Source organism: Psittacula echo (assembly GCF_963264785.1).
Source record: "Psittacula echo genome assembly, chromosome: 4".
Lineage (NCBI taxonomy): Eukaryota > Metazoa > Chordata > Aves > Psittaciformes > Psittacidae > Psittacula > Psittacula echo.
Window position 1 is genome coordinate 78,134,835 of NC_137738.1, and position 26,341 is coordinate 78,161,175.

General features: G+C 35.4%; 1 protein-coding gene across 1 annotated transcript in view; it reads right to left on the bottom strand.

Annotated features, from left to right (window-relative positions):
* Positions 1-26,341, bottom strand: part of ADGRB3 (adhesion G protein-coupled receptor B3) — a gene marked incomplete at both ends in the record, with an annotated part of 464,924 nt that overhangs the window by 250,661 nt on the left and 187,922 nt on the right. Inside the window, 6 exons of the mRNA XM_080614849.1 lie at positions 7,347-7,453; positions 8,020-8,121; positions 14,513-14,677; positions 15,499-15,663; positions 19,236-19,400; positions 26,022-26,183. Coding sequence (XP_080470975.1) covers positions 7,347-7,453; positions 8,020-8,121; positions 14,513-14,677; positions 15,499-15,663; positions 19,236-19,400; positions 26,022-26,183 — 866 coding nt within the window. The remainder of the gene's footprint in view (positions 1-7,346; positions 7,454-8,019; positions 8,122-14,512; positions 14,678-15,498; positions 15,664-19,235; positions 19,401-26,021; positions 26,184-26,341) is intronic.

Consider the following 26,341-nt stretch of genomic DNA (forward strand, 5'->3'; position numbering starts at 1 on the left):
CAGGTTTAAAAACTGTGCTACATAGGTTTAGAAAATGGGCTTATCAATCAGTACAGCTTTTCTGATAATATTGGAAATAACCTTCAGAAACAATGTCTTGATGACAGGCTTTAATCTTCCTCAGTATTTATAAGTGTAGTACTATTCTCATTCAAACCAGAGTGTCCAAAAGCTTTAGAGGAAGTCTCATTTTAGGCAAAAGGGCTATTTTAGTGTGTGGTGAGTCAGTGATATATTACCCTTATTTTATAAGTAGATCCCTCACAAAAATCTTTTTTTTCCGATTCAATAAGTCCTATAACTTAGAATATATGCATAACAGTAGAAAACAGAAATAGCCCTGTATAGTCAAGTATTTTCTCCATTTACACAAAATCAGTTTCTAATACTCTGTGGCAAGATCTTATTCATTAACAGTTTTCATTAAAATTGGTCATGCAGGCTTCAGATATTAATCTCATAGACATCTCATAAGCTATGAAACGTCATTCCTCTTCCTTACAAACTATTTTAATCTCATTTTCATTTGCTGCATTAGCTCAGATTCATGTCTCTTATTTCTTGGGCTTGATTTCTATGGGGGCAGAGGGTGACTAGTTTCTTTGTTTCAGTTTGGTTTTGTTTTCTTTCTTTTTTTTTTTTTTTTTTGTTGTTGTTGTTGTTGGTTTTTGTTTGGTTGGGTTTTTTTGGTTTTTGGGCTTTTTTTCTAATTTAGGTGCCCATCATCCATAGACTGGATTAAGAATATTGAAGAAGCCTTTAATTATGAAGCAGTTGTTCATACAAATGATAATATAGGACATTCCTAATGCTGGGGTCTTAGTTCTTAGTCTTCTTTCTTGTAGCATACCAAATTTGATAGGCTTCAAGAGAGGATGAAAATGTAATTAACTCTTGAAGCATTTATTTTCTTGGATACCATCTGAGGTAGGCCTGTGGGCTTCTAATCACTGATTCTGTTCTTGGTCCTGCAGTCACTCACATCCAGTCATAGAACAAATAGTTGGATTTCTTAGTCTCAGGAAAGATTTTACCCTGTTTATACAAATGAACAAAGAAAAAAAAAATCAAAGCACCAAAACAAATTTGTCATCAGGTCAAATCCACTTGAGGGTTGCTGGTTGAAACTTGAAAGAACATGAAGATTGAAAATTAAAAACAAAATTATAATTGGAGAATGCATTCCCCATTACCTTTTACAAGAAAAAACTAGATATCTTCTTATAAAAGATATAGTAATTCAAGAAAAGGTCATAAAATAAGTCATGCTTATTAATCATGATAGCCTCCTTCTGGATCTAATTTAGAAATCAATAAAAACCAAACCAGAAATTAGATATCACAGGAATAATTGTTGCAGCAAGAATAATTAATAGTTCACTAATATACAGTTGAAATGCTAAAAATGAAATAAAAATGAAAACTCAAACTATGCCTATGAGAGGAAAAAAAAAAACCTCCAAATTTTGAGACAGCAGGGAAATTTCCCTCTCCTAACTAAAATCTGGTGATCAGTATGTGACCAAGAACTATCCAGAAGTAACTGAAGAAAGGATATCCCCTGCCAGTAGATCTTAACCTTACTTCACCTCCATCCACAATAAAACAGACACTTGGAAGACTTTCTTTGCTGTAATTTCCTCTTTCTTAAGGACACATTTAACAACTAGTGCATTATTGGGCAAAATATTCCATCCTAGCTCCAGAGATGACTGGCAATAGTGCTGAAACACCATGCTTGGCTAAGAGTGTTTTCTTAATGCAAAGCTGCAGGTACTGCAAACACACTAGGGTAATATAAGAAATTCAGAACAAAAAGTGATATATAATCTGCAGTGTCTCTTTTTCTGTTCATCAAGTTATTGCTTGATTCTCTAGGTCACGATTCCAGAAGGCAAGGCATACCTATTTATCACTTTGCATTTTCCACTTATAGTGCTTTAGTTAGAACAATTGTAATTAGATTCCTTAAGTATTATTATTAGAGCTAACTAAATAATTTCCCACGGGTTTATGTCATGGATTTTGGCAATTTTGTCCTTTAATTTGTTCAGTGAATAATTTTTCATATTAGTCAATTAGGTGTATAAGCTGGTCAAATAGTGTTTGTTGAATTTATTTGATAAGTGATTTGTACCAAATGTTGGATAAATTATTCATAACTAATTAGTTCCATTATTCAAAATGATCTAATTATCATACCTAGTCTTAAAAGGGGCCTGTATTCATAGTGCAGAAGGTAAATTAAACTAATGAAAGTACAGGTTGTACGTTTGTGGCATAACTGAAGTGCATCATCCTCTTAACTACTTTTACTGAAGCTGCTACACATGAATTGTATAGGGCACAGTGCCCTTGAAAAATGTAAGCTGACTTTCTATCTGCACTCCACAAGCTAAAAAACATTCCCCTTCACTGTTTCATCGTATTCCAGTGAATAGTCTCTTCAGATGCCTTGCAGTTATTTGATTTTTACCATGCCAGGGATTTTGTGCTGTCATATGAAGAAGTATGATCATTAAGAAGGAACAGTGGCTAGGCACTAACTCAGATGACCACAGGTAAATTTCTTGCTTACTCAGTCTCACTTAGTTCTCCATAACCAAAAAATGGAAATGGAACAGAACCTGATCTCAAGCATTCGTTAAGCAGATATATTGATTAAAGATTCTGAATTACTCTGTTGCAATAAAATATTAAGTACAATATTGATGGATGTATCAAAAAGTGGAAAACCCTGATTTCTTCTGAGGTGCCAGTACCCTGCATCTGAAGTGCCAGTACGTGCCTATCTGAGTAGAGGCAGTAATTCTGCGTAGCACATTCTGTAAGCATCTGGCAAAAGAGCTAAATTATTCATGATGCTGGGGGTTATGAGCAAAGTATATTATCTTTAGCATTACAAGTGTATTTTCTACTTTACTGATTCTTCATCTTTGCAAACAGACTTCCAAATGGATTTTGAGATGAAAAGATAGTGCCATTTTAGCATGATTTACATAACTACCATCTTGGTCTCCATAGACATTTTGACTCAAGCTGAAGAACACACAGAATAGCTGAGTTCCTGATATTTAAACACTGCTTATTAAAGGTTGAAATTTGTCCTATGTCGCTTGCAGGTGAGTATTAGAGAAAACCATACAAGTACAAGAAGCTTTGTGCATGAGCCAACGAACCTACTCTAGGTACATATAGTAAGGAAACAGTCTTCAGGAGTCAACTACCTGTGGTTATATGGTAAAATTCTATGCCACATACAGCATAGAATTCTGGCTTAATGAGAACTGCTCAAAACCTGTATTAACGTTTCTAGGAAAAGTTTATCTTTAGGAATAATGTAAAATTCATCCTGATGTTAGAGTCTATGAATTAACTTTTCAGGATTTCCGCCTTCTGCGAATTTCCAATTTTCTGGAATCATGTGGGTCACAGAATCATACACTCACGGACTGAACTAGGGTAGAAAACACTTTTAAGAACATCAAGTCCAATCATTACCCCAAGACTGCCAAGTCCACCACTAAACCATGTCACTAAAGTTCACTAAAAATGTGTATGTTTTTTGAACACTTCCAGGGACAGAGATTCCACCACTTCCCTGGGGAGCCTATTCAAATGCCTGACAATCCTTTCAGTGAAGAACTTTTTCCTAATATCCAATCTAAACCTCCCCTGGTGCAGCTTGAGGCTGTTTCCTCTTGTCCTCTAACTTGTTACTTGAGAGAAGAGACCAGCCACTTTCTTGTTCCATCCTTCTTTCAGGTAGTTAAAGAATCATGGAATAGATGAAGTTGCAAAGCATCTCTGGAGGTCATCTGGTTCAATCCGCCAGCTCAAACATGGTCATGTAGAACAGATTGCCCAGGACCATGTCCAGACAGCTTTTGAATGTCTCTAGGGATGGAGACTCTGCAACCTTTCTGGGCAACCTGTGCCAGTGTTCAGTCACTCTCACAGTGAAGAAGTGAAAAAATGTTTCCTGACATTCAGAGAGTACCTCTTGTATTTCACTTTGTCCCCAGTGCCTATTGTCCTGTCACTGGGCACCACTGAAAACAGCCTGGCTCTGTTTTCCTTGTATCTTCCCTTCCAGTACTTATATATACTGATAAGATCCCTCCTTAGTTTTCCCTATTCTAGGCTCAACAGCTCCACCTCTCTCAGCCCTTTCTTGTAGGAAGGATGCTCATCTTAATGGCCCTTTCCTGCACTTGCTCCAGTAATACATATACTCTTGAATCCTTCAACTCACATTTCAAGCTGCCCAAATGTAAGGTGTTTCTACTGTACAAAGACTAAATACAGGTAAATAAAATAGCTATGGGAATATTGTCTAGCCCTGAGGCCGACAAACAGAGACAGCTTGTAATCCTCATGTTAAACTCTCTTTGCCTTTCTGTCCCCCAAAAAAATGGTTTTATTGCCTGCTAGAAACGGTCTCTGCCATGCTACCCTCTAAAGGATGCTAGTGACTGTTTGGCAGAGTGCTCACTGGTATGGTCTTAAAACATGCTAGGGAGTGTGCTAACAGATAAACAGTTAAACAGTGTAAATGACTGCAAGGGCAGTGTTTAAGCTTGGGCAGTCACCCTGTTTAGTTTATCTACTAGTATAACTGTAAGCTTCCAGTTCAGAAATTGTGTAGCAAGGTTAGTAGGGTCTGTGACCAAGGCAGCATTCTCTGGCTCCCAGCGTATGAAATGCTTTTCTTTAGAGAGTTTGTGCTTGGGCACAGCCCCATGTGAATTCAAATATATGACTTCTGGGTTGTTTCTGGAATATATGTGGCTTGCTTGGAGGGCAAAGAAGCAGGTACCTGTCTGAATTCCAAGTGAGTGTATTTTAATGTGTTAAGTATTTTATGTATATCAATTGCTTTAATTCAACTTTAGAAATATAATTTTTGAAGACTATGTACCTACTTTTGTTTTATGTATTTCAGGTAAGAAATGAAAGGGATTCAGCTCAGACTCAGATTTTACAGGAACATACATAAAACTGAGTTACACCCCCCCACTACTCCTGGTCTGAATTGGCAGAGTAACTTTATTGGTAAGTTAAGCACACTGAGGCATCTCACAAATGCTTTCATAAGCACACATATTTATTATAGCAACACCGGCTGTCTGCAGCTTCCTTATAAAGCCCTATTTTCATGGATTTATAGAGCGGACATATGTATCGTGGGGGGACAAGCCTACATTTGCAGGGCGATGACCTTATAGGTCTTTATTCTATGTTATGTGATTCTTTAAATAAGCTGTGTTGTTCACTTTGAGAAGGAGTAAGATGTAAACCAAGCTGATTTTCTTTGTGAACAGCTCCAAAGTGTAAAAGAAATCCACTTTTCTCCTTTAACTTTTATGCAGATAGACAAGACTGAATGATGTTTAGATGCTTGCGTAATTTTAAAGAAGCCTTAGGTATTTTTAAATGTTCTTTGGCAAAAGTTATTTCACAGTGTGGTCTAATCATACTTTTAATATTTAGGAAAAAAAGCGTAGAAAAATAGATAAATCTGATCTGGGTTAGAAATGTCTTCTTTTGTTCAACAATGATCCCTTCCTGCCGGGCATACTTGCAGCTCTCCAAAAAATATCAGTGCCTCACCAAAAGTTAGCCAGGTAAGTCAAATCACTGAATAACATGAAAGAGCTTGTTTGAGTTGCTTATGACAGACTTCTAGCAATAACATAAAAAGAAATGCCTGAATATCACTAGAGAATCAGTGACATGAGGATCCACACTATGAATAAATGCTGATATGAAATCTGAAAAGGTAAGAGCAGATGAACAAAACTCTAAAAGGACCATCTTCTCATCATGCAGGTCAAGATGACTAAATACTTTAAAATATTTTAAAATCCTTTAAATATTTCAGAAGATTGTAATATTTAAATAAGGAAGTGATTTGCTTAGCTTTGAAATATCTCAATGTTTCAATCACAAAAAAGTGATTTTTTTTTTATCTGCCTCATGACATTATCAGTATTTAAAGCTGTGTGTATATATATATATATGTATTGCCTGCAGTCATTGCCTTTATTATGCTATTTACCAAAATAAAGACTCTGAGAAAACCAAATACAAATATATTGAGGTCAATGCCCACAACGTATGTTTCAGCATACTATATGCAGCTGTTGCAAAATAATAAAATATCAAAAATATAAAATGCAAAATATTTACAGCCAACTTAAGGTTTTTTTTTTTTTAAACATGAACACTAAAGAAATAGAATAATATACAGACAGCTATATAAAATAGAAGAGTTTCTTTTCAGTAGGGACTTTATGCTATGCTATTTTAAAAGTAATGCTTGCTTTGGCTTACCCTGAAAATAATCCCGGTCCTCAATTAAACTGGAATCTAATGAAACAGAAATGCAGCTCAAAGGAATTTATCAAAATGTCCTCTATCTGGCAAGACAGATTTAAGGAATGACAGCCAGGCTACTACTTTTCAAGCCACCAAAGATTTTTAGACATGCTACAGAAGTGCTCCTCTGCTAAATGATAAATGGAGCAGTGGCCTTTGGAAAAGGAGGCAGAGTAATAAGAGTGTCAGTAAAATATATCATGTAGGCAAAACTCATTGTCTGTGAGTCTTCTTCAAATAAGTTCATCCCACAAATAGTATTAACCTGGCTGAATGCTTTGGCTATGGAAATAGAATGTAATGAATATACCTAGAATATACCACGGTAGTATCTTTATAATGCAATATATACAATGTATTACATCTATGCATGCAAACATGCTTAGGTAGTAGATAAATGTATAATGCATGTGCTTTGCAACTAAACTTTTTGTTAAGCATACTAAAAGCCCCCATAATATTTCTTCATTTAGAGCAGCAGCTTTAAGCTATAATCATTTCCTATCGTTACATTTGAAGGTGAAGTTATAAATTTGATAACAAAGAGAACATTATTTCTGACTTCCTAGTGTGCAATTAAAGAATTCAAGGTATTATAAAATTACTCAGCAGGTCACTCTTCCAGTAAACCTCATTTATTCACATCTCATTTTCTAATAAACCAAAATATGTCTTACCTCTTACCTCTGACCTCTATAAAAATTTCACAGTGGACATGAAAGAAAGGAATCTGATTAATTTTTCCATTTTTTACAGTAAGACAGAGCTTTTTTTCACTCAAACACCAGCAATATATAACATCAGAATAATATATATTAATATAAATTCTTCTTTCTTAGGTCTATTTTCCTCCTGGCAGTCATTATCAGAAATTTTACTTGAAAGTAAATAAGTAAGGGATTTTTTCACACTAGTGATTAGTAATGAATAAACAGAGCAAGTACTAAAGCTGGCTTTGCACCTACTGAATGCTGCAAGTGTCTGTACTCATTTGATATGCATCTAGCAAAGCTTGGATGTTCCCAGAAGGCCACTCCATGAACACTGAGAGAGCAGCGTCTGCTAGTGGTGCCTGTAAGTCACAAAGACAGAAAATATTTATATAAGTGAGAGCAATTGGAAAGAATGAACCTTATTTAAACTACATTCCATGCTATTTCAAAAGCACACAGAGAAACAATTTCATGCAATGATTGTCAGTATATAGAGAACAGTAGTATAATACCCTGAAATACATTTCAGTGTTCATTTGGTGGGGTTATAGCAGTCTTTTCTTAATTACAAAGATTTTATGTTTTGCTTCATTTTCACTTTGTCTGATAGGTTATGTCAAATTGATTTGTTCTTAGCTTTTTCTCTCTGGCTATAATGCACATATGTACGTGTATACATATATATATATACATATATACCACAGAGACCCATGCCTATATGTAAGCTATAAGAGAAAGAGTATATGTACATGTATATACTATATTTATGTATGTACACTATAAATATGTGCATTTCATATAGATATATTCATGTACATGCATATATACATATGTATAGGAGTCTAGTAATGATTATGTCTAGAACACAATGCAAAAGATATCTTATTATTTTTTTTCTTCATAAAATTTCAAAATAATACTGTACCTGTGGCATTGAGAGGACATCGATTGAATGCCATGTCCCCAGCTGGGGTCCTTTTCCACACCATTGACATCAAATAGTCTTCAGGACATATTTCATATGGTGCTGCCATTTAGAAATGAGAATTTAAATAGAAACATTAACATTAAAAATATATTTTATATCAGAAAAGTATGTCTTCAATCTTAGCCTAATTTTTCCTGAGATGTGTATGTTAACGTAATTTGGTCTAATTTTAAGGATGAAGTACAAAAATGGAAAAATGTAAAATTTGTAGGTTTTATGTAAAATCTTTGTGATGCTATTTATTTCATATAACCTGTACTTTTATTCTCCTCAGCAAACAAACATTCTCTAGGTTGCAGTCTTGACGTTTATAGGTTTGAATCTTTTTTTGTTGCTCTCTTTTGATCAATAACATTAAGCACCTATCAGAAAATTATGATCCTTAAAATGCAATAAGCAGTGATGCTTATCTTTCTTACGCTAAATTTTTTAAGGATTTTTCTAAAACTTAAACTGTATGTGAAAGAATCTGTTCTGAAACCGCAGCTGAAATGTTAAATGTGCTAAAGGTATCAAATGAGAGCTGTATATTCTGAAGATCAAAAAGTAGGTTATCTTCTTGAAATGTGTTTCAGTGCCAGCTGGTAATTAAGCAAGTATAGTCAATAATGTGGAACTGAACCCAGGACAGAGTCTAGAAAACAAAATTGTAACACCATTTAAAGGGAAAAATATTTTCATGATTTTGTAGTAACAGAACTGCATGGGGAAAAAGAGCTTCTGCAAATGCTTCGTGTTTTATTTTCACATGGTTGTGATTTACAGATTCTTTTTTTTTTTTTTTTTTTTTTTTTACTGTAGATTCCCGGTTTATTATTTTTGTGTAAATTAACACAGCAAACATCTGGTTGAAGTCACCTCACAACTGACAAACACTAGTTGCTGAAATCTAATTAATTCCAAGTTCAGCAGAGAAAAGCCATGAATATTATTATTTGTATTTCAGGAAAATTGAACCCCACTGTATTACAGCAAAGGAGCTACAAAACGCGAAAAAGGAAGCGAGAAATCAAAGTCTATCATATAGCAGATGGGGTGATAAGGCAGGAAGCAATTCAATGATTCACCCATGGTTGCATGGGAAATCTCTAGCAGAAGCAGGAACATAACACAGATTGTGCCAATCCCATTTCCTAATCCACAAAACTGTCTATCTTTCCTATTTTGTTCTTCTGCTGACTCTACGGTGAGTAAGGGAAGTGAGCAGACTTCTACACAAAGATGTACCCTCTTTTTGTGGAGGACAAAGAATACCTAGCAGATGGCTCAGTAATACTAATATGAATCACGGTTGGGCAGAAAAATTGCTTGCTAAATCTGCCTCACCATCAGCATTCCTGAATCGTAAATCAAGACGGTGCTGCTAAAAAATCAAGAGATCCACTAATGGCAAAACCCAAAGAAAGTCAGTTATATTCATAATCTAGAATACTAGCACTGCTTTAGACATGGCCAAAAAGTGAATGCATCAGGCCAGTGTTAAAATGGGAAAAGTCAGATTTTGATAAACATAAGCCATCTGGTGACATAAGCGAATGCAATTTCCATTCTATTATGACCTTATAAACAAAAGAAATGTTCTGATTTGGGGAGTGTAAATTAACATAATGAGGAGGTAATATTATAAATCACATAAATTTGCTAAAGCTTAGAGCTCTTTGAGAAGTGTATTTCTCATGCAGCTGTGGCCATTTCAAATGTGTTGTGTTCTCTAATCAACACTTTACGTGCTGATTCTCAGAACTGAAACTCTTACTTCACTTCAAACACTGAACGTTAAATGTGGTTAATTTTATTAAAAAAAACCCAAAACCAAAACCAAAAAAAACCCCCAAAACCAAAACTCAAACCAAAACTATGCATATATATATATACGCATACTTATAGACACCATATTTTCTGTTTTATGTTAGCACATCACAGGTAGTATCAGAGATTTCCCATCTATTTGGAAGGGTACTTCTTGTGTGCTTTTGTGTCACACTTTTCAGAACTCAAGATTGTATTTTAACTTTAGCCTAGTGCCAGAGATAATCTGTGCACCTGTGCACTGTGTTCAGAGTAAAAGGCATTCCCAAGACAGGAAAGCAATGTGGGAAAAAGTCAGAGGTTGGAAGAGGTATCATTTAGCCCAGGTAAAGAAGCTTTCCTGGTCCCTGGCTGACTATGCATTGTACAAATACCTTAGATCAAGCACGGCTGCACATAAAAAATAAACCAGTTCTTCACAAAGCTAAAATATATCTGGCAGAAATTACTAATCAGGCATCCACCCACACTAAAGCATCTGTGAGGCTCCAGCCAATGTTGCCCATGTAGACATTACAGTCACACTGCAGTGGCATTATATCTGAGCTAAAAAGCTTTGCTGACCTTGCTGGCTCTGCTCAGGACCAGTTCAAGTATTTCTCTAACTATGGTACAATTAATTCATAACGTACCCACAGATTAAATTTAAGCTAGCTGTACAAAACCACAGAGAACTGCTAAAATTTAGAGGCAAACAGCAGATACTGAGGTAAATTTGCAAAAACTGGCAAATAAATAGCAGATCTCTCCTTCACTAATGATGTGATTCAGCAGTATCTTCCCATACATAGCATGTACTCAGATTTACCGCCCCTGTAATGATAGGCCTGAATTCATCCCACCTAAGCATAAACACTCAACAAAGTCTGGGGTCTAGAAGCATAGTCTTCCTCTGACATTACTGGTGAGAGGACATAAATCTCCAAGAGGCAACCAAACTGCCTGGGATATAAGGAAGCTCTGAACAACACACAAAGCAACAGGAACACACAACCTCACAGAGTATATGATCTAGCTAGGCAGCTAACAGATACAGGAAAAAGTTACAACAGGGTGAAGCAAGTTAGCCAACAACACACAGCTTACAAATAAAGCTAGAACTACAGTTAGTCTCTTGAATCCTAATTCAATGCCACAGGAAAAATTATCTTTAACAAAGGTAACAGAAAAAAGCTTTTGAACATCTTGTAGAATAGTGTTGTAATCAGAGCTAAACCAAACCATATAGGTTTAATTTTAATTACTTGTTGACAATTATTTGAATCTTTTCCCCCTTCTCATATTCTACTGTATGTAGCTAGTGCTGATGCTGAAGAAAACGTCCACCTTCAGTAGGAAATAATTAGCTAGTCTTCAGCAGAAGTTGTGCACTGTTATCTTTTTGTTAACAAAGTAGTCTATCACTGTTTTCAGAAACATTTTGGTGAAAACAATTCCTATATTATGTTTTCTACCACTGACAATAGGCTCATGAGAAAAAAATGAGAATCTGTTTTATGTAAAATCTTGGTAAAGCATAAATATTGGGATATGTATAGAATTATTATAGAAGCAACTATTATAGAATTCGGTATTTCTGGAAACCAATTCTATATTATTGGAACCTAATAAGAACATGGTTCTATTATTCTAAAAATAATTTTACGGAAGTCTTCTCTCCTGATTAATACCTTACTTTGTTCTCAGTTCTCACATCTCTTAAGTTTTTACTGACACATTCGATGGGACTTAGCTTGTCTCTCTTACACATTTCTCTGAAAGTTTCTGATCAGCTTGCCATGTAACTCCTTATCAGTCACAGGTTGAATTTTCTTTTGTTAACCAGATGTCTCCCTTATTCCTACGAGAAAGAGCTATTGTTCTTTCATTCTGTGTAAGTTTTCTGCAGTGACTGCCATGTGACTAGCAGCTTAGCAAATCTGGAAGTTTTTTTTCCTGTCTCTGATTTGTTTCCCATTTTCTGAAGTTATCCTTCACAAAAGGATGCTTCTAATTCAGAGTTCTAAATCCTTAACACTGCTGACCTACTGGGAGTTAAATCTAACTTTAGACACTTGGAATGTAACAGTGGAACAATGGCTGAAGCCAAAATATCTTAATATATTTGTTTTTCATTCCCAGCATATTACACAATAAGAAGGAAACAACCATTTTAAAATTCATAATTGTGAAAAGAAATAAATCACAAAGATACTCAGCATTTGTCCAGAAATGTGACATGGTCTGACATGGTTTAGTAGTGGACTTGGCAGTCCTGGGTAACAGTTAGACTTGATCTTAAAGGTCTTTTCCAACTAAGTTGATTCTATGACTCTATAAATCAAGCTGTTTGAGAAACCAACTTTCATATAATATTTCTAAGCCTGCCTTTCTTAGTGCTGCTTAAATTCAGCTTCTATGAGTGTCTGATGTAATTAAGTCCTTGCCCAAACCATCTGCAGAGAATCACTGACCAGCTACAATGAAAATACTTTATAATGGTCAGATAAAGCAGGACTCACACTACAGAAAGTCCAGTCTAGATTTTCAGTCAGTCAAGTAGACATCTCTGTTTGCAAAGTATCTTATTAACAGCAGCCAGCATAACAGAAAAAAAATTAATTATCCTTTTGCTTCCACAGTTTAAAGTCAGCTATAATTTAATTTTCTGTAAGCCTATAGACCTCTGGGTGATGCAAACAGACACAGTTTCATCCACTTTACAAATGCATTACACAGATATACAGAGCTAAGGATCTGGTCTTACCCTAATGGCAAAGCAATGCTAATATTAGAAAAAAAAAATAACATCTTAGCCTGTCATGGTTTTCAACGGCTTATACAGAAAAAGAAACTATTGAGACAAAAATAGCTTTGCTGAACTATTTTAGAGCTATTGAAGAAAATAATACAAATCATGAAATTTGCTTATACTTTGACTGATCATCTCTGCAAAGCACTTTTAAGTTTTGCTTGGTGTTTATAAAATGTAAAGCTGCTTTCTTAAATGTCAGTCTAGAAGCAAAGAAATCAAACCTGTTATTCATGTTTAATCTTCTGCACAAGTATAGCTTATCAAAAGATGCTTTAGGTTATGGTTTCTATACTCACACTGATTCTAATCTGGAATTAATCAAGTAAATAAATAAATTTACCAAATGGCAAATAAAGCCCTGTGTGCGTTTGACTTGTAAATACATCTGTAAAGTATTTTATTAACAGCAGGTGGCAACCTTTGAAAATTGGACTGCAGCAGCATTGTTTTACTTTTAATATATAAACGCAAATTATTTCAAGAATGGTTTTATAAGCAGAAGCTGGTTGACCTGAATGTCTGCTTATTGAGAAGATTCATAGTAGCATTCTCTTAGTGCTGTGCTTTTATAGAGCAAGTCTGCATAAACTATGGAAATTATAAATTTTTTAAGAATCAAATACAAACATTCTTTCATACTGCTATTCAAATAATGAATATTTTATCAAACTTAAAGAGATCATTTGAGATGTAAGTTAAGTTTGGTTAACTTCTCCAGTATAGTATTATAACCTCATAACTACAAACAGTCCTAGTTATTCTTCAAATGCAATGAGATTCATTGTTCTACTGTATTGCAGACACCTTGAGAACTGTTTGTTGATGGCTGTCAAGCGATAAACATGCTGCCTATGAAAATATAACATAACATGATAACATAAAATTCACATCTGTTGTATTACCCATGTCCTGACCCAAAGCATCCCTGCCATTTGAGGCCTTTCTCTGATTATGAGAGAACAAATTATCAAAATATCCAGAAGTAAAAGAAATTGCTAAATTGATTTTTGCTGCTTTCTGGCTTGCAGGTGAGAACACATAATTTCCCAAGTGAATGGCCAAGACATCTTATACTCCTTGCACCTTATTTTGTTATCTTACACCTATCCAACAATATATTCTTTTACTTTAGGACAATGTGTCTTTACACTTATATATGATCAGATTCACCAGCTGGCATCTCTATTCATCACTTTTGAAGAAGCTCAAAAGTACACATTTATTAGTTTTCAGTGGGAAAAGCTTAAATCTGTTGGCAGGGCAAAATAAAAAGTGCTGCAAATAAATATATTTAAGCATTATATTAAAACGGGAAAGATGTGCCTTTTCATTTTAAATTACTTTTTTATAAAATGTTTCACATGTATTCACTCATTATATACAATACAGTAAGGTTCACTTTTTTCCTGCAATGGAATTTATCCCAAATGTATTACAAAGATGTCTCTTGCATACTGGATGAAAGGAATTATATCATTTACAAAACCAGCCCTGATAGTCTGAGTGTATTCAAAAACAATGGCTGTCCCAAATAATATATGCATACCTAGGCAATGAAATATTTTTCTAATAAGTTTCTTTACTATGGTATTTTGATTTATTTAAAACATTGATGCATTGCTCATATATCCAATAGGTCTAGTTTATACCTAGCTACATAAACACAACCCTACTGAGAAAAACAGCAATGACTTGTTTAAAGCAAGGCTAGATATGGCTCTTCATAGCTACTGCTCTGTGGATGTTGACTTGTCTCTGCTAAAGGTGACCATTAAAGTAAGCCATACTGTAGTGTAGACAATAACAGTGATTATATTTGCATCTCACCAGGACACCTCTGTTCACTGCACCGTCTAATTTCCTCTCCGGTTCCTTCACACTGTTGCCCAGTCACAGCAGCACCTTGACAGATCCTTATTCGCCTCTCCCAGCCACCGTCGCAGGATTTGGAACAGCCACTCCAGTGGCCCCACTGGTTCCACTGGCCATTTGCTGTTCAGAAAAATACAGTTATGATGGTGACATGACGACAGTCATAAAGGAGGATGTATAGTTTATCCTTTATTTGAGGAAAACCTCCCCAGATATAACTGATATCAACAGAAATGGTAGATATAGACACAGGGAAGATGAGGAAGTCCTTACTTGGCTCCTGAATATAGGACTGCTGTCTAAGTGACTTGCATCTTTGGATAAAATAAAAGGAATTGGTGCACATCAACTTTCACTTAGACTGCAAAACAGATATTGTCCCTTTTGTAATTTTTTTTATACACTTGCATAGTGCTGTTGTAGGGTAATCATTTACAATGCGCATAAGTACCCTTTAAAAAATTAAATAAAAACATTTCTGCATGTGATATTTTAGCAGCTTGATTTTTACATGCTCTGACAGTGCAAATTAAGCTTGAAAGATAGTATAAATGTAATTTACCCACCCTGGAAGGCTTCTTTTATATTTGCCAGAGGATCATGAAGCAGTCTCAGTGTGAAAGGGAATCAAACATATCTGTTTAAAACTCAGGAATGCTCTTTAAATGTTGATAAAACCAAATAGCTGACATACAGCCCATCATGCAGCCTTTCTGGACTTATTCTTCAGCTTTTGTCTAATCAATTAAAGTGAATGAGGCCCCAGGTCTCCCTCTAAAGGTGGCTTCTCTGCCCTTTTGCAGCCTGCCAAGTCCTGTGGTGGCATGGGAACTTGCCTGTGTATCCCCAGTTCCTGCCTCAGAGCTACTGGCAAGACTGTCCTGAGTTTCCCCTGAACAAGGGAAGCAGAGCCGCAGCTCCCCACACCAGTCAGTACTCACCAGTGCACTCAGGGTTGAAGCACTCCCGGCTCTCAGCCCAGGGCCCTCTGCACTCGGAGCCACCATGGGCTGCTGCTGTGCACTGCCGGCTCCGCTGCTGGGTGCCATTGGAGCAGGTCACTGAGCACTGGCTCCATGAGCTCCACTCTTGCCACTGTCCGTCGACTGCCACAGCAGGCAAAAAAGAGATGGATACAGCAGAGTTACCACCCAACCCAGGAATGGCCTCGCGGCTTCCTTCTAGGCTAGAGGGTTTCAACTTAGACCTGAATGCAGACCCTGGGACTGTGCCTAGCCTGAAGATGGTTCACTTCTGTCAGCAATCAAGTACAGCCATTATGAGCTACTTTAAAATAATTTGAAACTGTTTTCATTTTTCTTCAAGTAAAGAACGCTGCATCTCCTCTAAATGTACACTGATACAAAAAAGGATGAATTGTTATTTTGTCCACATACCATGCAGTTTGAAAGGCCTTATTAAAAACAAGGCCTTATAAAAGACTTGTCTTGTCTCTTTACGAAAAAGTGGAGGCCAATCTTGTATCATTTAAACCCTGAGCCTCTCAAAGCGATTTATTGCAGATGCTGTGATCATTCAGATGGATCAGTTTATAAGATTACTGGTCTTGACTATGAAATTAGGTCTCTTCAGTCAAACAGCAAAAGGAAAACAGGAGTTACCACTTTGTCTCACATACAGGCTCTGTTCTCTACACTTATACTGTTGAGCATACTTTTAGCATTAATCTTCCCTGTAACGTAAATGATCCCAGCTCTTCGACATTTACTGACATAAAATGTAGGAGGACAGAAATGGCCTTCCTTCCTCCTCAGGTCTGCTTCTGCAGAACACATATTGCATAATCTTCCTTTTGAATTTGTCAAGCTGAATTTTTAAACACTATAGATATGGTGACCAGATCTGTGTTTAGTATTTTATATTAGTCCATACATTTTGAGTCTGGCAGAATATTCCCACAGGTAAATGTTTAGGACTGGTATTTTTTATTTCATATATCAGAAAACTTCTTGAGGCAAATAAAAATATTAAAAAAAATAATAAAAATTACAGATTGATTAAGTTTGCAGAGAAGTGAAAAATCATATGGTCTTAAATACATAATAGGACTACACGGTATTTTTGAAAATGGGTAAGCGTTATGAAATGTGTTATTACTGACTGTGATAATTCAGAATTCTGTGTTCATATAGACTTCAGCAATCATCAGTTCCTCATTGCAGCTGCAATTATCCAATATAAACTCAAAATGTAGGTTGTGATACAATTTTGGTTAATACTTGTCCTTGGAAACCTTTTTTTTTATAACTACTATCTTGTAGTATCTTACTTGGTGCACTTGCTAACCCCTGACCTCTTCTAAAGGAGGGGTGGAATAGCAGCTTCCTAAATTAATGGTATTAATTAAAATAGGAAGCAGAATCTTTAAGTTAGTGATTGAACATACTGTGTCTGTATGGGTGCACCCCTGTTCAGTAAAATATAGAGGTGAACTATTTTACTGTTTTCTGACAGTAACTACACAACGTTTCAAACAGTTCAGTTACTGTTGGTATCTTTAATGGATCTCGGCGACCAGTGGATTAAAGAGGCTTTTTTACTAAAATTCTATATTAAATGTTCTATGTAATGCCCGGTTGTGAACCACTTCTTGATGCAAATGCCTCTCAAACTATGAAACTGTGTCCTGATAATTTATTCAGCAGAAAATGGAAATCTTTCCAAACATAGCAGCTACTTGCATTCATTAATCATTAAAGCTTTATGTGAAGAAGAAAACATTATGGAAATTATATTTCAGTGCAACCTCTTTAGTTTTATTCATTGCTATATAGTATTATTTACGGTAGGAAAGATTGAATCAATTATCATAGTGTCTTTGGTGAAAACTCATTCTGTGACTTCTCGTATGTATTTCGTACATCTTCCTATTATCTTTAGGAGCAAATAGTGTGTGAGGTTTCTATTTCAGAAATACTGTTAAAAGACTAAAGAATTCAACAGGAAGATTCCTTTCTAAAATTGACATTCAAATTACAGGAAATCTTAGCATTCAGCAAAGATTTGAACAGTTGCAGTACTGTAAGCAGCATATAACTACCTCTGGTGAAAGTCATTTATGTACAAACGACAGTTCAAAATCCAGAACTCTCAAATAACTTCTTATTTTGACAGATAAGGTGAAATATCTTTTGTGTTTCTTTGCAATATTGAAGTGAACTGAACGCATTAATTTCTCCTTTGCTATTTTATTTGGCATTCCTCTTGTCAACTCTGCTTCATGTTCATATATCATGTTAATTACTTCTGTGTAGGCACATGTGCAATTGCACTGCTTTCAACTTGGCCAAAAACTGGATTAATTCAAAATTTTTGCACCTGCATTCAACACTAGAACTTTTTTTTAAAAAATATTGTCCTAAAGTTATAGTATACTTTGTGAACTAGGAAAAAAATCTAAGAAATTTAGTTTTAATTCTGTGAGGCACTAAGTTCCATTTTTTTCCTTTATCTCTACTTTTAAATCATCAGACAACCATTTGCTAATGAATGCCCATCAACCATTTTCAGGAAGAGCTCAAGTCACAGAAAATCTATTTCCAGCAGTGTTGTAAACTGTGGATATTCAACAAACTCACTGCAAGGGCAACTTTCATGCTGTCAGACAGAACCTATGAAAGAAACTTCTCACATTACAGCTACCTGATACCTTTACAATACCTAAGTCTTACAATGAGTTCAATAAAGTATCATAATACATATAATCTTTATGGTTATTAAACTTACTTTAATACTTAGATATTATACACATATGTAAAATATTCATTTTATATATAGATATACTTTTTATAAGGTCAGATATTGACAGGACAAAGGGTAATGGCTTTAAAATGAAATAGGGTAAATTTAGACTAGGTATGTTAAAGAGGTTCTTTACTGTGAGAGTGGTGAGACACTGGCACAGGTTGTCCAGAGAAGTTGTGGGTGCTCCATCCCTGGAAGTGTTCAAGGCCAGGCTGGATGGGGCTTTGAGCAATCTGGTCTAGTGGAAGATGCCCCTGCCCATTGCAAGGGGTTGCATTCTATGGTTTCATTCTATGACTCTATGACGTATACATACCTTCGTGTCTACATCTACACATACATATAAATATATATGAGTCACTTAAAATCTTTACCATAATGGTGGGATTCAAATAATGCCCTAGCTTGTTTCAGCCTTTATCTCTACACACATGTAAATAATATCAATTTTGAATAAACTAATATAAATTAAAATTTGTTGGTTTCCCAAATATGTTTGTTGTATAATGAATGAAGAGTTACAGTGAACCTCTAATAAACAAAATGCAAACAGATATAGCGGACACAAACCTTTTGACCTCTGATGGTTTCCTTTAAAGCCACACTCAGAAAGCTGTTTGCCTTTTGATTCTCCAAGACCCATCCTGAATCAAGCTTTCCTACACAGTGTACCCCACCATAGAGGGAGAGCATCTTGAAGAAACTAATCTGCTTGTGTAGTACCTTGAGCAGAGTTACCATCCTGATTATATTCTTTAATCACTACAGTCTGAATTATGAACAATATTACCAATATTACCTCATTTGCTTACTTTGCATAACTGTTTTTTCTGTGTGCGAAGGGCAATAAAAGAAATCACAAACCCACATTGAATACACTGTAACAAAACAAAGAGTTGCTATATGAGCTCACCAGGGCAGAGTGCAATATTGCAAGGTTTATGTTGTGTTTCGGGTCCATCACATGATCTTCCCCCATACTGGGGAGGTATACACGACCTTGTCCTAGTTCTTTGGCCTCGACCGCATGTGAATGAACACAAACTCCAAGGTGACCATTCCTCCCAAACGCCATGTACTGCAACAAACCAAACAGATTTTAACCAGAAACAGACACACAAGTAACAGAAGGATTTTAAAATAAACAAGATCAATATTTTAAATAGGAATTATTTTGCTAATGCCAAAGAAATCAGTATAGGTAATATTTACCATTGGCAAATAATTCCCTTATAAAATACAGTTAATTTATATTTTTAATTTATATTTTCTCTAAGAGATATTTAACTTTGAACCATTTTCTCTAAACTAATCTCACTACAATATTTTCTTTCTTTTATTCTTTTAAGAAAGATGGTTTCCCTTTTCAAAAGATAGTTGCTATATCTTTGGTGCCTGACTTGAGATATATTTTACAGTTCTGATTTTCAGGAGACTAGCTTTTGAATATCAGGGATATACTGATATATCAAGACCGCTCTAAAAAAATGAAGCAATCAAAATTAAGCTTTATTTTGAAAATATAGGGAAAATGCAATAATTTCTTACTGTTAACATCATAAACAATTGTTAAAAAACAATTACTAAAACAATTGTTTCACTTGTTTAAATTCTGGTGGGAAAATGGCATGATCTGCTTGATTATCTTCCTCAAAAATTCCAAGACCACATAAGCAAAAGAGATATGTGCTATTTCTTTACATGAACATCTTCACTGATTTAAGATACATAGTAATACATGCATAATTTCATCTTAAATGTTCACTCAAGAAACTTCAAATACTTTCAGGATACACAACAAATTACAAACACATACCAATATTTTTATACACAAGAATTACATAATATTAATAAAGAATCATAGGAGAAGCATCTTTCTCTACCTTAGATGTTTTTCCAGCTGTAAGACAAGCTAAAATACTATATCCATATGTGCTTGTATACTGTATACATTCCCTTTTCATAAAAAAATTGGAGTTAAATTTTCAGAAAATTCTATAATATATTACAGTTAAGCATGTACTAGCAAATCAACTCCATACATGCATTGGTAAGCCAATGGTTTATAAATTGAAAAATACTGCAAAGTAACCTTTAGTTATTTTTCTGTTGCTTAAATAAAAGTAGTTGCACAGGTTTAAATTAGGCTCTGTGAGGAAAGGAACACAATAATGAGATCTGTAGTAATGCTAGGCATTTAAGAAAAATACAGACACTTAGTACCCAGACTGAGCATCACACTCCGTATCACATAACTGTGTGTTTCTGCAACCCTGTCTGTTTGAAGGGTGTCTGGAGGGTGAAATAGTGTGTAACATCTCAGTGTATCCTTGGTAATGGTTCACAACATTACAGAAGAAATAGATTTTTCTGGTTTTTCCTCACTTTTTTTCATCACTGTGAAAGAACTCATATATAGGTTTCCTTTGCCTTGAAGGCACATGCCACCTGCCCAGTTTCTACAAATAAAACCCTTTTCTTGTAGGGATCAGAATAACACTTCCTAAGGTGAAATTCAGTCGCAAGGGTGCAGAAGGACGTTCAGCTCCCTGATAAATTATCACAAAATCACCAGTAAGATCAAGGGGAATTCTGCATGTAGGTAAGTTCCAATGCATTTCATTAAAAGTAAGGAAAAATGTCATTTCAGATCCTATGTTGAGGTAAAAAGCTTGTTAGGCAACTTCTGAGAAATTGTACCTGACAGAAGATGTCAAGCTTTATACAGGGAATATTTTAACTCACTAGTTAACAGCTCAATTGCTGGAAAGTTTTTAATTGGTCACATAGAAATGGTCTAAAATAAAAATTTTTATTCTACATCCTACATAGCTAGCTTTATTAAAATTATTTGTTTCTAAGTATTACATCAATCTGCATTATATTAACTAAAAAACCCCCACCAACCACTAAAAACCAAAACAACCTAAATCTTAGGAACATTCCAAATTAATGTTAAAGTGACAGATTATAGTCTAATTATTTCAGAAACCTTGAGTAACTGTGAGATTTTGGTCAAAACCAGGTAACCTAACTCATCTACAACTAGCAAATTGATGCTTATATATGCATATAATCCCGTACATTTAATCTTTTCTCAACAGGTACTATACTTTAACAGCTACTCTGATCCAGCCATATGATCTGAAGAATTTTTTTCTCATTGGCAAAGTATTAGATTCTGAAATGTGATGTATCTCTAAGGCTCCAAATTTATTATCATACAAGAAAAATTAATGAGAAATGAATTTGTCAGATCAGATTCCAAACATTGGTCAGTAATAACAATGTTATAGTTTCATCTTCTGATACAATAATGGTTAAGATGCTCAGGTGCAACAAGAACTTCAAAAAGTATATAACATAGCAAAAGAAAAATTAATGTAAATTAGGAAAAGATTATTCTGTAAAAAATAATTAATTAGAAAGGTTTTGATGCTATGTAGAAACAGACTGATTTTTTTAGGTATATGCATTTATTGGTTAATTTTAAGTTAAAATGATGCCAAAATGTTGTAAGTTAGTTATCTTCATTTTAAAATTGCAAAAACATGTGCTGAGGGGCTCTTTAGAGATACTGTCTTGAACCAAAAGGTTGTATATCTCTTCTGGCAAAAGTGTCTGCCTGTTAATAGCAACACACAATAATTCTTTTGTGATTTTTGAATCTGAACATAAGCCAAACCAAAATGCTTCACTGTGGGTGAACTCAGACTCTCAGCAGCCTCTATCTGTTGCTTAAATTATTCTGTGTTCAAAATTCTCTTCTATGACAAATTTTACCTCATTATGTAAAAAATTTCTTGTATGTATAGACTTGTATATCTGAAACTAGTAGATAACTAGTGTGAGGTGTCCCTGCCCATGGCAGGGGGGTTGGAACTAGATGATCTTAAGGTCCTTTCCAACTCTAACTATTCTATGATTCTATGATTCTAAGTCAAGGGTGGAAAAGGCATAACAATAAGAAAACAACCAATGTCAACAAATAAATATCAGGGAGAATTAATCTGTTCAATGCTTTACAGAAGCATACAGTATTATCCAGATCAACTTTAAAACAACATCTTAATTTAAAATTTCTTACCTTTGAATATTTTTTTGACATTTCAATTACATTTTCTTTCTTTAATACCATTTTCTAAATGCAAAAAAACCCCTTAATATCTGATGAATTATATAGCTAGATGAAGCATGCCAAATTATACCAGATGGAGAGCTAGCCCACAGAGGAGTTACTATTTTCTATAACACAGTTTCAGATGCAAGATTCATTATTTGGGACAAAAATATTCAGATTATCACCAACTTATCTGTCAAAAACATTGCTACCACAAAAAGTCTGGATTACTGCAAAGCACCTTTCCCTTCTTTCTGCCACTCTGCGAACCTAATCATATTAAAGTGAACACCCACAGTGTTCACAATATGCAAATGCTGTGAATTGGGAGGAGGCGTGAGGCCTTGCTGGCCTTCATCCTACAGTGTATTTTGGGAGACTTTTATTGGGGTTTAAATGCTTTTGATTTGATCAGCTTTAATCTGAGCAGAAATTTAAAAGCTATTACCCCTACTGAAGTTTCAACCTAAGCGGTACTGGTCCAGTACTTAACAGTGGCATTAAGTGCACCCTCAGCAAGTTTGCAGAAGTCACCAAGCTGTGCGGTGCAGTTGACACGCCTGAGGGAAGGAATGCCATTCAGAGGTACTAGGACAAGCTTGAGAAGTGTGTCCATGTGAACCATGTGAGGTTCAACAAGGCCAAGTGCAAGATCCTGCACCTGAGCTGGGGCAATCCCAAGCAGAAATACAGGCTAGGGGATCAAGGAATTGAGAGCAGCCCTGCCAAGAAGGACTTGGGGGTACTAATAGATGAAAAGCTGGATATGACCCAGCAGTATGCACTCACAGCCCAGAAAGCCAACTGTATCCCAGCCTGCACTAAAAGAAGCGTGGCCAGCAAGTGTAGGGAGGTGATTCTTCCTCTCTGCTGTGGTGAGACCCCACCTGGAATACTGCACTCACGGCTGTAACCCCCAACATAAGAAGGACATGAACTTGTTCGAGTGAGTCCAGAGGAGGGCCACAAAAATGATCAGAGGGCTGGAGTGCCTCTCCTATGGATTCAGGCTGAGATAGTTGGGTTTGTTCAGCCTGGAGAAGAGAAGGCTCTGGGGACATCTTACAGTGGCCTTTCAATACTTAAAGGGTCTTATAAGAAAGATTGTGACAAAATCTTTAGTGATAAGACAAGAAGTAATGGTTTTAAACTAAAAGAGGGTAGATTTAGACTAGCAATAACGAAGAATTTTTTTACAATGATTGTGGTGAAACACTGGAATAAGTTGCCCATGGGTAGATGCCCCATACCTGGAAGTGTTAAAGGCCAGGTTGGACCAGGGGATCTAGTTGAAGATGTCCCTGCTCATTGCAGTGAAGTCGGACTAAATGTCCTTTAAAGGACAATTCCAACCCAATTATTCTATGATTCTGTGGTATCGTAGTTTAATATGGCTCATTAATCACATCAGATGCTACATTAAAGGATTTTTTGAAATTAAATTACAGGGTTTGTTAAAAGTTCTTGAAGTCAATGAAGAAAAAGAAACTAATTGAGATATTCTGAGTTCTTTCTCCTTGCAACTTTAGCTGTCTTAGAAAATTATTCATTGCACTGAAATGAATCAGAGGCAGTACAGTACTGGATCCTGAGATATTCTTGCTCATCAAAGAAGCAGTAACAACAGTTACCTGAGCTATGTTTTGTTGCCAACTATGCTGTACTTCTCTAGAAGGCTCTTGACTGCAAGACAGACTGAATTACCTAATGGATTTCTGCTGCTGAAAAAGTACTGGTCCGGAACAAATACAAATAAACAAAAATTGCATAAAAAAATGGTTCCTTCATGATTTTGAGTTATCAGAAGTACTATTTTGAAATTTAAAGTTTAATATCAATAATAATACATATATATTATGATGAAGCTGATGAATGCCATTCTCAACATTTGCCAGGACAGTCAGATCAGAGAAAGATGTATTCTCTAACATAGCAGAGTGTATCTTTGACAATAAAGGAAGTATTATCAAGGCAGTAGATGAAAATATTCTGGAAGTCTTGCATTAATATTTGCAACATTAACAGGTTCCTTTGAAGTTTGTGGATAGATGCTTGAAGTATAGTCCAGGAGGCCATTTTGTATACTTCTTTATTTTGAAAGAGCAACTTTCTGATGAGGAAACATTCCAGCTGTCAGAATGCTGCCACCCCTGCACTTATGCAAACATATAATCAGTATGCCCCACTTGATTTTTTTATTTGTAGGTTACAAGGAGAGACCACTGTTATGTTTTTGTACATTGTTTCTAGTTTATGCTCTGTGATGTAAACTCTTGCTACTGTTAACAGAGTCCAAAAGCTGAATGGAATGAGTGGTACAGGTGAGGGTACACAGGCCAGGTCCCAGTTATGTATGCATATGTTTGTATTGTTTTTTTCAAAGTGTGTTTTAATTATACTAGTATACAAATTATGCATTTTGTTATTCATGGACCAGGGTTAATCCTGAACTATGCAACTCTCTGAGTTAGGATACATAATGTAATGAGGACAGAGAATGTTTAGACTAACAATTGAAGGGATGTTTGAAGAATAAAAGGAGCTATGACTAGGAAAAGCACATTTCTAAACTGTTAATCTCACACACTGCCACACAGTAGTGACCCTGTATCCAGGCAGAGACCAACATAAATTAATAAGGTTATTGTAATTATGTGAAACAATAAAATATGCAAGATTTAGCCCAGAAGACTAATTATTTAGAAAAGGTAACTCAAGATACATAAAGATTATCAGAATCATCTGTGGTGATCCGAAAGGGAAAATATCTTGGCAGTATCACTGTTAGCCACTGAGAACACTGTATCCATTGCTCACACTGGGTATTTGGAAACAAAAGCCGTACCCTGGAACAGTCTTTATGTGTGAACCTTCTTTAAAAGTTTGGCAGACAATGTGATTTTTAGGAACTAACTTTTTTCGATTTTACTTTGACAGCAAATTAATTATCTTGGGCTTTGAATTACATGGATATTTTTTGTTTATATGAAAAGTTCCCATTTCTTATTGGAGAGAAGGAAGACAAAATCCTGTAAAATTAGGTGATTTAGACATCTTTCTTCTTAGGCAAAATAAAATTAACAAGATCTTTCTTCCTTTGGTCAGTAGCTGAAAGTCCATGAAGACACCATTGTGCAGAGGACACCTTTTGGCCCATTGTCTAAAAGACAGTATTCTAAATCGAAAAACAACTGCAGTGACGAATAGCTTAAACCACCCTGTTAATCAGTCTCTGCTTTTTAAGGCATTGATGATCTGGATTTCTTTCCTACTGTGTATTTTGTACTCATGTTATACCTTCTCTTTTCTGAGTGGAAATCGGAGAACACAAACTTTTAAAAAAATCTGAAACTGTCAGAAAAAAGGGACTCTTGTTTCACGTCTTGACTGCTCGGAAAGTTAAATAACAATCTACGTGACAAAATTTACCAGCTGAATAGAATTAAACTTCTCTGCTCTGAAATGCTCTTATGAAATTCATATTAAAAACAATAATAATAAGAAAGATATAGTTTCAAATTCTTATCATTATACAGTTAAAAAACATCCACAATTTTATTTATTGGCTGCTAACACTACCTGGACAGAGGGCAGTGTTATTGCAAACCCTTGATTCTCTTAAAGGGCCGCTGCAGTGTGTCCCGTAAGGTGATACACAAGTTCTGGTTCGCACCTGCGACCCTTGACCACAAGTAACTGAACACGTACTCCACTGGGCCCACTCTTCAACACCAGATTCACCTGTATCCAAGACAACAAACAAACATGAATATAGGCATAAGTATCAATAAGATTTTTTTTTTTTGTGAAACTCATTATCATCTGCTCTTATAAATCAAAGAAGAAAAGTACCACACCAAAACAAATATTTAAAAGTTCATGGACTAAAGCAGCTGTGA